Genomic DNA, 14,735 nt, shown 5'->3' with positions numbered 1-14,735 from the left:
GTTTTCTTAAGTAGCTTGAGTGTCAAAAAAGCTCCAGGGTGAAGACAAACTTCAGAAGCTGCATAATGTGGAGATTTCTGTTGTTAATTTATGCAGATCGGAGGTGAACAGATGTTAAAGTCAACGGATGTTAAAGTTTAAATGTAGCCTAAATGTGAAATCAGTACTGTATGTTTGATTAATAACAAGCAGAAAAAGCAGTCGGAGTGCAGTATAATTTTATAGCTATTAAAATATGAAGAAATTTTGTTTATTTAACAGAATTTACTTCCAAAATTTCTGAAAAAAATATCTTCAGAAAAGCTGTAAATTTTGTAATTGCAATTTGCCCTATGGCTGTTCTGAAATTTCTTATGTTCCTGATTCACGTAAGGGGTACTGTTCTTTAGTAGAAGCTTGGAAGATAGTGTGAGAGGAGTTGGGGAAAGTTATAGCAACTACCAAAAAAAAGAAAAGCATCACCTTTGGAAGCAGAGAAAATGATTATAACTTGTTTTCCTATATCAGGATGTCATGAAATAATTGAGAATGTTATATCTGTGCTGTCATCCCAGAGCTAAGTTAATTGAACCATATGTATTATTCAACAGACAAGGTATAAGGAAATTATGACTCAGTAATAATTCTGTTAAAGTACAAAATTTGAGCAAAATACTCAAAAGGCTCTAGAATAAGATAAGGGGATGAAATTCTGATAAAATGGGAATTAGTAACTGCAAATTTGCTGTGGGTTTTTTGGTTCTACAAATGGAGTGAACAGAGGAAGAATGTGGTGTCACATCCTAATCAAATTGCAATGAGTCAGGTGGGAAGGTGGAAGTTTGCCCTAATGTGAGGAGGCTGACAGAAGAGCAGAGACCAAGTTTTTGTATGCACCCCACCAATGAATATGTTTAACAGCTGTTGCAGCAAATGTAGAAGGTAAATGTTTCAGTGAATTAAATTAAGAGACTCATTTACACTGAGATTTACATTGGAATGTTTTAATTGAGAGCCTTCAAAACTTAATTTTAGCTGAAAATGAATAATGTTGAGGTATTATTGGTAAATTGCATTCTGCTTGTTTAGGCAAACTTCATGTTCTTACATACAATTATTGACATTTGCAGCTACATGAAAACCTAGATTTAATGGAGAGATACTAAGTATATCTGTAAGCTGGGAAAGTGCTAGATGAATCTTACAGTTCAGGCAGTATGCAGGTACTACCAGTGTATCGAGCAGTTTGGTGTGTGAGTGACAGGGCATCCTGGTAATGAAATTATGCATTCTGATCATGAAATTTTTAAGAACTTAGTGTCCACTGTTAGTGATCTAGATTAGCCATATGCCAACCAAACGTTCATGGTGTCCGAGTGTGGAAAATGCTTTTAGATCATTCAGATATTATTGGGTTACTAATTGGCATAAATTCTTCTTATAAGGGATGTTCAGTCTTGCCATGAATTAGGAGTTAAACGCAGTCTACATAATTATTGCTTAATTCTTTGGGTGGTTTTTTCTTTTAGCAGAAATACAGTATATTCATTCTTTTCACAAATATTCTTATCCTTAGAATAAATGTGAAATGTTAGGGAAAGAAAGAAAGAAGAATTATGCATCCTGTGTAGCAATCCTGAAATCGATATTGAATGGCTTGATGTACATTAAAATAATACAATTAGCCTATGGCTATGCTATGCAGCATTACATAATGAGTTTGTATTTAGAAGTGCATTAATTCCAGTCAATCAGTACAGAAAGAAAAACATCCTTTTTTCCCCCTGGTGTCCTGATTAAAGGAAGTGCTGGGTTGGGTTTTTTTTGTTTTCAGTCACTTGATGATTGTTTGTTTTCATATCCACCAGTATCCAACTTCTTGCAGATAATCAAAGTTCTCCCTTGATGCATTCTGGAATCATGTCTGAATTTGTGAAGTCAAGGGATTTTTCAGCCCGTGTTTTTTGTTATTGCTTTTATGACATTTGAATTAGGCAGCTGTGGCCTTGAGGAATTTCATGGTTGCCTTTGCAATTGAAGGTATTCATTAATATGGTCTTGTACCATAAATATTAAGATGTTATGCCTGCAAGACAGATTTTACTAAATTTGCCTTTCAGTTACTTTTTCTGATACTCTGATCTGTTGTGTGAAAGCCTAGAATGATATTTCAGATTGCAATATTTGTATTTCTGACTGCTCCTGAATGCGGTGAACGAACCAATTAGGTTTAACCTTTAATTTTTCTTACTTGACATAGAGATGATTTAATTATCTTTGAGCTCTCCAAATTTTTGTCTGGTTCAAAACTAAACTTAATAAATATCCTCTACTCTAGCTTGTCTGTTTTATTTCTCCTTTCCACTTTGGGTTATTCTGGGGAGGTTTCAAAGGAATTCTTCCTGAAGTGCTGTCTGAACAAAGATGGAAGGTTCAATAGAGAAGATTCTCAGAGCATATGAGATCTTACTATCACGCTAGCAATAAGCTAGCTGCAGAGTCCTCCTCTGCCTTATGGAAAATGTTTTGTTAATTAGTCAGAAGAAACTGGACTTTAACTACAGTGTGGAAGACTTCATCCAGTTTCTCTATAATACAGAAAAGGAGTGGTAGAGCAACATGTTGCCATGCTTCAGCTAATTTGGACCACAGTCTGCCGATATCAGTCAAAAGGATCTTACTGATGTCAGTGAGGTTGGGGGCAGGTCCAGCTGCCAGCCACATCTTCAGTGTTGACTTGGAAAAAAGCCTTCTGACCCCTCTTAAATACTCTGTCACACTCTTCACCAAGCTTATTTAAATGTCACCTTTTGTAAATATAAAATAGTTCAATGTACTGTTTTGTATGAGATTAAATTGTACCGTTATAAAATCACCGACAGCTCAGTATCTGTAGTTTTTTAAACAGACTGTTTTGGATTACATATACATCATATCTCCACTGCGATATATTCAGCTCTTCAGCCTCCTAAGAAGCAACAGCAACAATAACAAGAGTCCTTGGTTTGAGAGAAAATGCTATTTTTAGTATTTTTATTTAGTATTTTTCCTTACTTGATTATATTGCCTCATTCGTCTAAAGACAATGCTATATTCTGTTTTTGTAATTTATTATTAGAATTAATGACCATACAGTTTTCAATCATTAAATTTGAATAAAATACTAACTTGTTTGTTCTTCAGTTGCTTAGTTGTCTTTTAAAAACATGGGAACTGGGCATTCTTTTCAGCACTGTTAAAATGGATTCTGGCTGGGTTTTCCTACAGAGTATGAATTAGCTATAGTATTTCATTACTTCATGTCATGGTTGGTCCTATTAAAATATTATTTTATTGGAAACATTCTGTTCAATAAATTGTGATCACTTTGATCTAATATGAAAAATATATAAGCAGTAAAATCTGTTTACTGATGCAAATACTGTATAAAGATACTACCACTTAAAATTTTGTATTGGTTTTGCTTATATTTTTAAAAATTGTATATCTTTTTCTGGAGCAATGTTTCTCAAACTACATGTTGCAGCTTCCAAGGGAGTTAATGAAAGGTTCAAAGAATTTTAAAAAACATTAAAAAGAATTTTAGATAGTAATGTTAAATATTAATTGCATTCAGTGTTTAGAGAGAAAAAGCAAAAATAATATGCTGACTCACTAGGGGCACTCTCTCAGTTCCTTCAGGATTGGGGATGGGAAAAACAGCAATAGGTCCTGGTAGCAAGAGGAAGGTAAGGACAGCAGGACAGAGCTAACAAGGGACAGAGCAGCTTCTAGGGGAGAGGGGAGTTTAGTGTCTGTGTGCTGTCAGTCAGTACTACAGGGACTTCTTATTTCCCTGTGTTAGAGAAACAGTTGCTGTAAGTAAAGACAGTTGTTTATCTCTTCCCTGGCCAACTGACAATTTGGGAAAGGATCCATAAAGACTAATGATCCTGAAGGAGGATGGTGCATCAAGTATGTTTGAGAAATAGTACTCCAAAATGTATTGAAATACGGATTTTGTCTGTCATTGTGGGTTAAGATTGATGCAAGGTCTTTTGTGGGACATTTTTGAGACTATTCCAGCTTTAATATGTAACTTCTAAACTTTCTCTGTCAGGCTATTCCCATGAGTCAAGTATTTAACTGTTTGGACCTGAAAACTTTTTAGTTTTATTGCTGTTTGATCAATCCCACTTCCCTGGCCTGCCTATCATGAGGGACTGCAGCAGGAAAAACTATAGTCCTTGGAAGAGAATTAACTCAGTGATAACACAGATCTCCAAGACATCCAATTCGGAAATACTTGAATAGAGTTCCATGTATTTTTCTGTTCAGTGTGCCTGCATATGGTCTGCTGAATGGCTGCCATTGAACTGGAGAGGTACATGAGCTGGTTTACTTGCAGGTGTACAGATTGACTTGAACTGCACAATTGAGGTGTCTCTAAATTGCAATGCAAAACGCCATGTAGATGCACCATACCTGAAGGTCATGTTCTGAAGGCTCTCTTTTCAACCAGGAGGGCCTGAAGACTTTTAATTCTTTATAAAATGAAACCTGAAATCCTACAGAGAAGGTGGTACTTACAGCAATGCTCTCATGTTGATCTACTGCCAGGAGAGACCATTTGAATGCTTTTACCATGTAGCAGTTCTTATGGAGCTACGGATTTACTGATGACGTGGTGATAATTTTTTTGAAAAAAGCCAAAACAGTGACTTATTTTAAAATTTTGATTCTCTTCTCTCTTCTCTCTTCTCTCTTCTCTCTTCTCTCTTCTCTCTTCTCTCTTCTCTCTTCTCTCTTCTCTCTTCTCTCTTCTCTCTTCTCTCTTCTCTCTTCTCTCTTCTCTCTTCTCTTCTCTTCTCTTCTCTTCTCTTCTCTTCTCTTCTCTTCTCTTCTCTTCTCTTCTCTTCTCTTCTCTTCTCTTCTCTTCTCCTCTCCCCTTCTCTTCTCCTCTCCCCTTCTCTTCTCCTCTCCCCTTCTCTTCTCCTCTCCCCTTCTCTTCTCCTCTCCCCTTCTCTTCTCCTCTCCCCTTCTCTTCTCCTCTCCCCTTCTCTTCTCCTCTCCCCTTCTCTTCTCCTCTCCCCTTCTCTTCTCCTCTCCCCTTCTCTTCTCCTCTCCCCTTCTCTTCTCCTCTCCCCTTCTCTTCTCCTCTCCCCTTCTCTTCTCCTCTCCCCTTCTCTTCTCCTCTCCCCTTCTCTTCTTTTTTTCCCTCTTCTTTTTTTCCCTTTTCTTTTCCCACACAGTTTTACTGGTTTTGTGGAAATAAGCTGGACTTTGACTTTGGCACTAGGACCCACATATGGAAAAGATATGAGACATCCTAGTATGTTTTCAGACAATTCTACAGGATGATGCTTCCACTTGTATTAGATTGTATTACAGTTTTTGTCTCCTTGGGAGCCCTGGCTGCCCTGGGAAAGTGTACCCATATTGCCATCTTGTGAAATACCACAGTCATTCAGACTCTCACCAGTTACACTGTAATTTCACCTCTGAAAGTGTCTGACATGGGAACAGTTTGAGGGAAGCCTTTTACCTTCAGGTAGCTGGATAATTTGTGCTTTTCTGTGTGGATTGAATACCATTTCTTCTGATTGCGCTCACTGTTTTAACCACCTGCTGAGCCAAAAAATGAACCAAATTATGCATTTTTCAAAGATGTACAATCCCCAACCGATTCCCATCATCTTCTAGCAAACTGTTCTGGAGGATAAACCAATCTGTATGTCTGGGCTGTGCACTAGCAAGGACTGGTGAATGTGAAGTTACCCAATAGAATCCTCAGACTTCAGCAAAATCATTTGTTCAGAAATTAAGCTCATATCATTAATATTTAAATAGTTAAGCCCAGGTATTCCAGGCTGTAACACAAGAGAAATTCTTTACCTGTGTCCTCTAACTCTCCAGCAGCTGGTCAGGACCACCAGAGGCTCATCAACCCATTGTAAGTCCAGATCACTGTTACGCTTGAGCATGATTTTCCTTGTGTGACATAAACCATAAACTACCTATTGGTTGTCAGTCTAGTCCCTAGGGCCCCCTTTCATCTTACCTGCCTATTCATGCAGGTAAAATAAAGGGTTATCTTCTTCCTCAAAGTGGAGAAGAGCAAATACCTCTCCCTAGCTTGTCTTCCTCTCAGTGCTCCTGCCAGTATGAGCCATGAAGAACTACAGCCTGGGCTTAACAAGTGTAAATAGGGTCTAGGTCACAAAATTCTTTTGGCTTAGAATGAAAATTAATTCTACAGGCTACTCGGCAAGCCACAAAATGTACTTCTCATAGAAGTGCAAGGTATCAGAAAGGAAATAACCAGTGTTGGATTAGTAAGCGGTTCAAGAACATCTATGGCTACAGTGTCAGAGATGAAAATTTAAAGGATAGAATTTTTGTTTCTCTGAAAGAGGGGGGTTTTTTTAGGTTTTTGATTTTTTACCCAGTTTTGCCACCAACTTTATTCTTATTTTTGGAGACTTCTGTTGTCTTGTTTTTAGTGGTTGTAAAGTCTTCTACCTGTCTGGTTTTGTGTGTGTGTCTTTCTCCCTCTCCTTCTGTAAATACTGGCAGTCTTTCATTGGCGTGGCTATAGGATACTCATGTTAACGCTAATGAGCAAGGAAAGAATTTATCAGTGTCACTGTTTACAGGAGATTGTTTTCTAACATTCAAAAAATGAAAAGTTGAGTTAGTTTATAGCTGTTGCTCTAAAGGTGGACTTTAAAAGTTTTAATAAAATTTTAAGCATACATTTTATTATATTTGAGATAAATAACATCTAACACAGCTCTATTCCTAAAACAAGGCAGCAAATGGCTAAAGGATGAGGTTTGCTAGGTGGCATGCCTTATTCTTACATACAGATTGAAAAAAAAGGAACACAGTGATGGGGGCTTTGCTTGATAAGCATAAATTCAAATGGCTCATCACTAGCTTATGAAAGGCCAACATTTTGAAAAAGTTCCTGCTGTAGAACTCCTGGGGTTTTCTGCAGTATAGGCAAAATGCTGTAGTGAGTGTCAAGGTTAATATCTAGAAAATGAAAACTGATTATTCTTCACAGGAATGCCCTGTTAGTCTGTTATAAACTATTCTTAATAGTGCTGGGAGAAGGGTCTTTCTACTCACCCATTCAGTCAGTATTTAGAGTTTCTCTGCCATCAATACAATGTGAAATGTTTGTGTCCTCCAGCAGTTATTTAGATCAGAAATTATAGGTATGGTGAACTCTTTAATCCCAACACTTCTTTCTTCAAGGAGTTCACTTCCAGAAAGACAGCGGAGAAAGAACTCTTTCAAAGTAAAACTCAGCATTTGTTTAATATTAGATTAATTTTAGGGTATATGAAGATACTGCTGTACTTGCTGCTTTGCCATTTTTCTTTTTCTGCTTAAGTTTAGTTATCGCACAAGCCAAGTAACATAAGGCCTTTTATTATTAGGCAGACATGTTATTAAGTAGACTAAAGCAATCTCATTTCTTTTTTCTGCATCTGTATAGAGACTGTTAGAAAAATCTTGTTGTAATTTTCAGCCTTACAGTGATTTAATAAAGTCTTCAAATGATTGGTCGTTATTTAGCTAGCCAAGATAGTTAAGTGGAGGAAGAAAAAGGGGTGCCTAATTCACGAGAGAGAGAGAGAGAGAGAGAGAGGGAGAGAGAGAGAGATGTGATTAAGAGGAAGGATTAGGAGGACGTCCTATTTGGACTAGAATGATAGCTAGAATGCATGATTATTCTGCAAGGAGTATACAATTTATTTACCTGTGAGTAAATGTTACTTTGTGAGGAGTGTGCCCAGGGGAATGAAGAGTAATAATAATCTCCAGTTTATTCCAACTCATAGCATATGTATTCTGAGGATGCAGTACCTGATTTTACAGCATCTCCAGACATAAACTGAAGCTTTTACAGTTAATTCTTAAGCTGTAGAGCAGATGGAGGAGATGACGTTCAATTTAATGCCTACTTATGCACCTTTTATTGTAAACATTAGACTTTTTCTTTACAATGTTAGTTTAATTAAGGAATTCACTGGATTCTGTATGTTACTTACTCATTAAGATTTCACCAGTGGCTCTACTGATTACTACTTTTATGGCCATTGAAATATCTTGCTGTGCAAAAGGGAAAAAGATGTAATGTAAGGAATTGATTTTATAAGCACAATACATGTCCATTTGTAGATCTGTCTCCTTAGCATGAGTGTTTTTTCAGTCAATTTAAAAGCACACAAAACATTAGAACTGGTAGTTATTTCTCTAACTTTCTGAACTATAGAACGTTTATATCTTTTTTGAAATAAAAATGTGTAATATGTGATAATCTTGATTGCTTCTCTCTCTTTTTTGAACCAGCCTCTTATTCCTAGAAGTCCTACAAGCAGTGTTGCTACACCATCCAGCACTATCAGCACACCTACAAAAAGAGACAGCTCTGCTCTTCAGGATCTCTACATACCCCCTCCTCCAACAGAACCCTATGTTCCAAGGTAAAAAAGATCATTTCTGGTACAATTCAATGTAAAAAATATTAATAAAGTAACTGATCATTCTGTTCCTACTCGTTTATCAACTTGCCCTGCAGGATTAGGCTGATAATACTTTATTTTGCAGGTGAACTTGTTATTAAGAGTAGATATGCTGAATCGGACCCACAATGATCTGAATCAGTGTCTTGTATGCAAAACAGACAGTAGCCTTTAGAAAAAAGGGCTCAGTAACCTATTTTCTCAAATATGGGATAATCTATTGTCTGTAACAGTCTCATCCTATTTCAGAAGAGCAAAAATTATCTAAAACCCTGAATTTGTAACTAGGAAAAGAGTTTGTATTTGTCACCTTGCCTAGTAACCATGATGCAATAAGGTAGGCTGAGCTAAAAGCAAGAAACTTTCAACTTCAACAAGATCACTGTTTTGTTCTGCCATAGTGTTTTCTTTTTCAAATATATTTGATTTGATAGCGTTAGAGCAAATTTCAGAATTGTGTTTTACTGTGGCCCCTCTGCTAGATTCTGCAGTGACCATGCTGTTTCCTGTAAATAAATCTGTTACTCTGACCTCCCAGGTCTCTGTACTTGCTGAACCAGAAAAGCAGCATATCCTCCTTGCAGATTCATCACCCTACCCTCACTTGACTTCAAATGATCCAGTATAATTCCATAATGTACACAGAGGATCTTTTCCTAAAATTCTTAGAGAATTATGGCCTATAAAGTATACAGAAGTAGCTAGCTAGAGTTCTACGAATGTATTTAAGAGGAATCTGTATTTTTAAAGTTTTCATATTCTTACACACAGCCTATCATATGTCCAGTCAATGTATTGTTTAATTACTTCTTACTTTTAGTTAACTTTCTTGGAAGGGCAGCTTGTCCTTTCTTGTACCTGAGTTTCTTGTAGCTGAGTTTTTCTTAGACTTTCTTATCAGTAACTCTTCTAGCCAATTAATATGATGTATGACCCGATCCTGACAAGACTTTCCTGAGGGCTATCCAAGAGTAAGGTATATGGCAAATCAAATTGCCTAGTGGGGAGGAGAAGTTGTGGTTCTGTGATAAATTCTTACTCTTCAGAGATATGAAAAACCTTCCAGGACAAAAGAGTGACTTTCCACTTAATGATTTAGATGATGTCACAAGCCTTTTGTGAAGCCGTAAGCTGAGTCCCATGTTCCTTCTTCATCTGTTACCTGGCTTGGGTTTTATTTCTTGAAAAAAAACCCACCCTGACATTTTATTTTGTATAACACAGTTGAAGTTGCTAACACAATTGCTCTGGTATCTGTCTAGTAACAGAGACAAACAGGATACATAGTCCAGTTCACTAATTATTTCTCAAGAGGTAATGGCCTCAAGTTGCGTGAGGGAAGGTTTAGACTAGATGTTAGGAAGCATTTCTTTACAGAACGGGTTGTTAGGGATTGAAATGGGCTGCCCAGGGAGGTGGTGGAATCCCCATCCCTGGGGGTGTTTAAGAGTAGGGTCGACATAGTGCTGAAGGATATGGTGTAGTTGGGAACTGTTAATGATGGGTTGATGGTTGGACTGGACGATCTTCAAGGTCTTTTCCAACCTAGACAATTCTGTGAAATAAAAACATAGTCATGACACTTGAATTGTTCATGGAGTTGAATGCATTATCTCTCCAATAACAGTATTTTGTTATATCTATGTAAGTATTATAAGGACATGGTTTTTAGAAAATCCACAGAAAAAAAATCAAGTATTTAATTCTAACCCATTAACATTAAAAAGCTGCAAAAAGAAATTCCAATCAAAACATAGTCTTAGGTTTGTCTTTGAATGCAGTAGATATATGGTAAAGACCTGTCACTCCAGAAGCTAAAACTGTACTATCTTAAAAGAAGTAGTGCCTTTGTGCTGCTACCGATCATGTTTACCACCACAAAAATACTTTTATTTGATAAGAAATGCATTGTCTTTTTTGAGGTATTTTTAGTGAATATTTGCTGCTTAGCAGTTTCTGAATTTTGCTCTAGAAATCAATATCTTCAAAATGTATTTTGATTATTGATAACATTTCTTAAATCATGATGATAATGCAGTAGTTTGGACCAATTCTGATTAAATCTTACAAGACATATTAGTACAAGCTGTAATCTTACAGAGAGATTAAGCTTTGTACATTTAAATTCTTTTTATCAGCTTAATCCTAATGGACTTTACTTCATTTCACAAACCTGTCACATAGTGTACAGTGTTTCTGAATAATTTGTTTTGGCGTTTCATCAGTTTTTTTTCTCCATGATTAACTATATTTAAGTGTGGTTTTATTTCAGGTATTATCAAACTGTTCAGCATCTATTTCTCAGTTTGTTGTTGTCAAGCCAAGGAAAAAAGCCCAAACAAGCCAACCATCCTTTTGTGACTAGAATAGAGTGCTAGATAAAACCCTGAGGACATGCCACCTTGGTGATGATACCCACAGACAGTACAGCTGCCAACATAACTACACACAGATGACATGAGAGAGAGGGACTGACTTTCTATGTACTGGTTACTTAGAAGTGCTGGTCGTAAGTTAGTGCCTGCTCAAATTTGTGGAATACCTTTGGAGGTGAGAACTGAAGAGGGTGTTTGCCTGGTGGCTCTGCGCTTCTCTCCATGCTGACACTAACGATTCCTCCAGCTCCTTATTGTGGAGTCTTCCTTCTGCCAGCCCTTGGTGGTAGCTGCAGCACTGATTAGCATCTGGCTGTTTTATGTCAATCTCCATCATGTTACCTGCCAGAGTCCCCCAGCACTGTCACCACAGAAAGTCTTTCCATCACTGGACATGAGCTGACAGGCCCAGTGGGGGTGCACCAGCCCCTGTTGCTAAGCCACCACCATCCCTGCTCTGGGAAAGCAGCCTGGCAAAGGGACTGTAGTGGTCAGTGGGGGTTTGTGATGCTGCCCTGTTGCAGCCAGGTCAGGATGGCCCTTACTCATCCTCCGTGGCTGCCTGGATCCCACAAGGAGGCTTTGCTTCATCCTCAGATGGAGTCTCGGGGTGCCGAGAAGTATGGGTCAGCATTCTGGCCAGCTTGGAACTCACATGGCAGTCCAGACGGGCAGAAGCACTCCCAAGAAGATTATGAGGGCCCACCATCTCCCTTGGCTGCCTCGCATGCATTCTGCTCCCCAAAAATTACTGTCTGAATAGGTCTTTTGCAGCCATTTCCAGACACAGTCCTACCAGCAGGTTTACTGAGTCCTCCCCCAGGCATAGCTTGCTGTCTTGCAGTTTGCATTTTCAGAGAGTGGGGCAGGGTTGCAGGGAAGGAAGAGGCAATCATCTTGGCAATCTATACACAAACTGCAAAGTGCATACCTTCTTGCAACGCATTTCTGTCCTGAGATAGCAGTTCATGATCAGGTGCTACATACCGTATTTGGTGCTGCATGGATGTACCTATACAACTTCTAGGCCTGAACTAATTGTGCAAGACTATGTCAAATGTCTGTGCATCATCGATCTCTAGTTCTTCTTGCTCTGGGGTTAGTTTGCAATGAAGCAGATTGAATTTTTCAATGCTTGCCATATAGCTGTGTCTTAAAACTCTCTGATGTATTTAAAAATGCAAGTATAAAAAAGTAAGATCAACATTATTTCTCTGCCATAAATCACAAAATGCTGGGCAGATTCCAAAAAAGAAGGAAAAAGAGTAGTTGCACATCAGCTCTATTTCTGTGATTCTTTTCAAGAGAAACCAATAAGATGGATGTGGTCTGTAAAAGAACTGAATAAGCAGAAATGTGTGAGAGATCTGGCACATACATGCATACATATGCATATATGATGTGTGATCCTGATGTTGATTGATGGTATATGTTTCTTGCTTGTATCAAATATTGATATATTCCAATATTTATTGAAATATTCACAGTAAAAAACCAAATCAATTTCTTATCCCAATATATTAAAAATCTCTCTTGTTTACTAAAGGGATGAAAAGGGAAATCTCCCGTGCGATGATGTCGGCAGACATATAGTGGGCAAGCCAGTTCATACAGGATCCGAATCGCCAAACTCATTTCTTGACCAGGAATATCGGAAACGTTTTAATGTGGTTGAAGAAGATGCAGTTTTATACTGCTATGAGTATGAGAAAGGAAGAACAAGTGGTCCTGGAAGAAGAGAGAGCACACCAACATATGGTATGGCATTGATCTAATAAGGATAATCACCATTTGTTTAATTTAGGATTTTTGTGCATCTGCTTTTGTTTCTAAGCATGAAAATATTTTGCTAGGAATTCTGTACTACTTTAGACCAATTTCAACCTAAGACCTTATTCTGTGCAAGAAGAAATTAATTACTATGATAGGGAGGGCAAGTCTGGTTTTATATCGAAGATTTTTCTGAATATAAATTGCATAATTTTGTTATCAGCTTAATTTTTCAGATTATTCTTCACTATCATTTTATCAAAAAAAAAGGTAGAAGCCCATATATTTTTGCTAAAAATACAGGATGGAATTGTTCTCCCAGTATAAGGGCAAGACTTGTGTAGATTTAGGAATTCAGCATTAGAAAAATTTACCCAGGTATAATAGTTTTAAACCATGCCTATAGTGTACAAAATAACCGCTAAGTTTTCAAAATGGATATATCAATTTTATTACTCCAGTATTTCAAGTATTACAATTGGTGGATGCAGTCAGTTCTGTAACAGAGATATACACTCTGTTCCAGATGTTAAATTTTAATACCCATAGTCTAGAGTGAGGAAGAACACATTTCTTCTTTGAGGACTGCTGAATCCATTATTTTGTTACAGGATAGCTTTTTTAGCCTTTTTTTCTTTTAGCTGGAAGGGTTATAAATACATGGATCAAAGACTGCACTGAAAATCAGTCATTATTTAACACATTTGTTATACAGCCTTTCACTTTTGATCTCACTTCTTTTTTAATGAATTCACACCTTCGAGTCCATTTTCATTTAAGTGTATTTTCTAAAAATATTACTATTTCAGCATTAAATTCTTAAGTTTCCCACATGGCATTTATTAGCATAAGATTTGTGGCTAGGCATGACCTTAGGATTTCATAAAAATGTGGAAAATGACAATAACACTATTCTGGCTTATGGTGTCCCATTAAAGAAGGTCAAACAGAGTTCGAAGACCTAGAGAAATAATTGTTTTCAGCATCTACTTATCATTAATCTGTGGGGTGTTAATTTTTTTTTTTATTATTTCTCAGTCCTCCTTTATGAAAGGTTAATAGGGCCCTCCATAGTTTCTTCACAGGAATCTTGTGACATTTTTTGACAATGTTAACAGAGATTTCTCTTTCGTGCTCTTACTGGTTTCCAGCTGTTGTGTAATTGTTGCTTATTGGCCTTGGAAAGCTTCTGTTCACATACTAAGGAAGAAATTTTCCTGAGTGTAGTCACAAGGGAGAACAGATGCAGGGAATCCATGGTGGTTAACAGGAAGGAGACTGCAGAGGTAGCAGGCAAATGAAACTTGAGTTTAAGGAAAGAAACAAACTTGGTTATTGCAGTTTTACTGCCAGATGCAAAAAACACGCACTTTGAACAGTGAGATTTTGTATGAAATTTGTTATGGCTATAGCTTTTGATAACAGTCAGACTTACATGATTTTGTAGCTTTTGTATCTTTTTAACTGTGCAGGTCCTTTCACAATAAGATACTGTGAGTTCAGCCTCGCAAAGAAGAGAAAGTTGTATTTCTAGAAAAAGTAACTGTTGAAAGTTACTTCTGATCAAGTAAACAAGAGCCGAATACATCCCCACTCAGGAAATGGCTTCTTAACTGTGTGCTCTAAATCTCCCCAGCTTCAATCAGACTTAAACATGTGTCCATAAATAGCAAAATAAATTATAAACAAAAAGTTAAATATATGTGTTGTATTTCCTGAGCAATGATGTATTTGTGACCTGATCCTGTAGTCTGTACAGAACATACACTTTTGTCAGTTTTTTAGAAAGACAATACAACCTTTTACCATTATGCTGCCTACATAGTGTTACTGTCTTTCCCATGGACTGTACTTCAATAGGTAGATAGACATGTTTGAATATTTGTTTTCATTATAAACATGTCTTTTTCAGTGTATCATGGATTTAATGTCAAAAATGTGGAATAAAACTGATCACCTTTATGTAGAGGTTTTCTACTAAACTAAATAACAAGACTTCTGAAGTTTTTACTTTATGATCTGATACTTTTAAAACCAGATTATTTTCCCACTTTTCAGTTTTGTGACCAGTAGATGGACTAGAAAAGAGCAAGGG

At 37.1% G+C, this 14,735-nt stretch overlaps 1 protein-coding gene across 10 annotated transcripts in view; it reads left to right on the top strand.

Moving 5' to 3' along the window:
* The window catches only part of CNKSR2 (connector enhancer of kinase suppressor of Ras 2), a 223,420-nt gene that overhangs the window by 117,448 nt on the left and 91,237 nt on the right, over positions 1-14,735 (top strand). For all 10 annotated transcript variants that reach the window (XM_074906110.1, XM_074906092.1, XM_074906062.1 and 7 more), the window contains 2 exons: positions 8,323-8,456; positions 12,417-12,628. In XM_074906110.1, the coding sequence (XP_074762211.1) occupies positions 8,323-8,456; positions 12,417-12,628 (346 nt within the window). The remainder of the gene's footprint in view (positions 1-8,322; positions 8,457-12,416; positions 12,629-14,735) is intronic.

This window comes from Athene noctua, chromosome 1, assembly GCF_965140245.1.
Source record: "Athene noctua chromosome 1, bAthNoc1.hap1.1, whole genome shotgun sequence".
NCBI lineage: Eukaryota > Metazoa > Chordata > Aves > Strigiformes > Strigidae > Athene > Athene noctua.
This window is presented reverse-complemented; position numbering and strand designations above follow the sequence as displayed.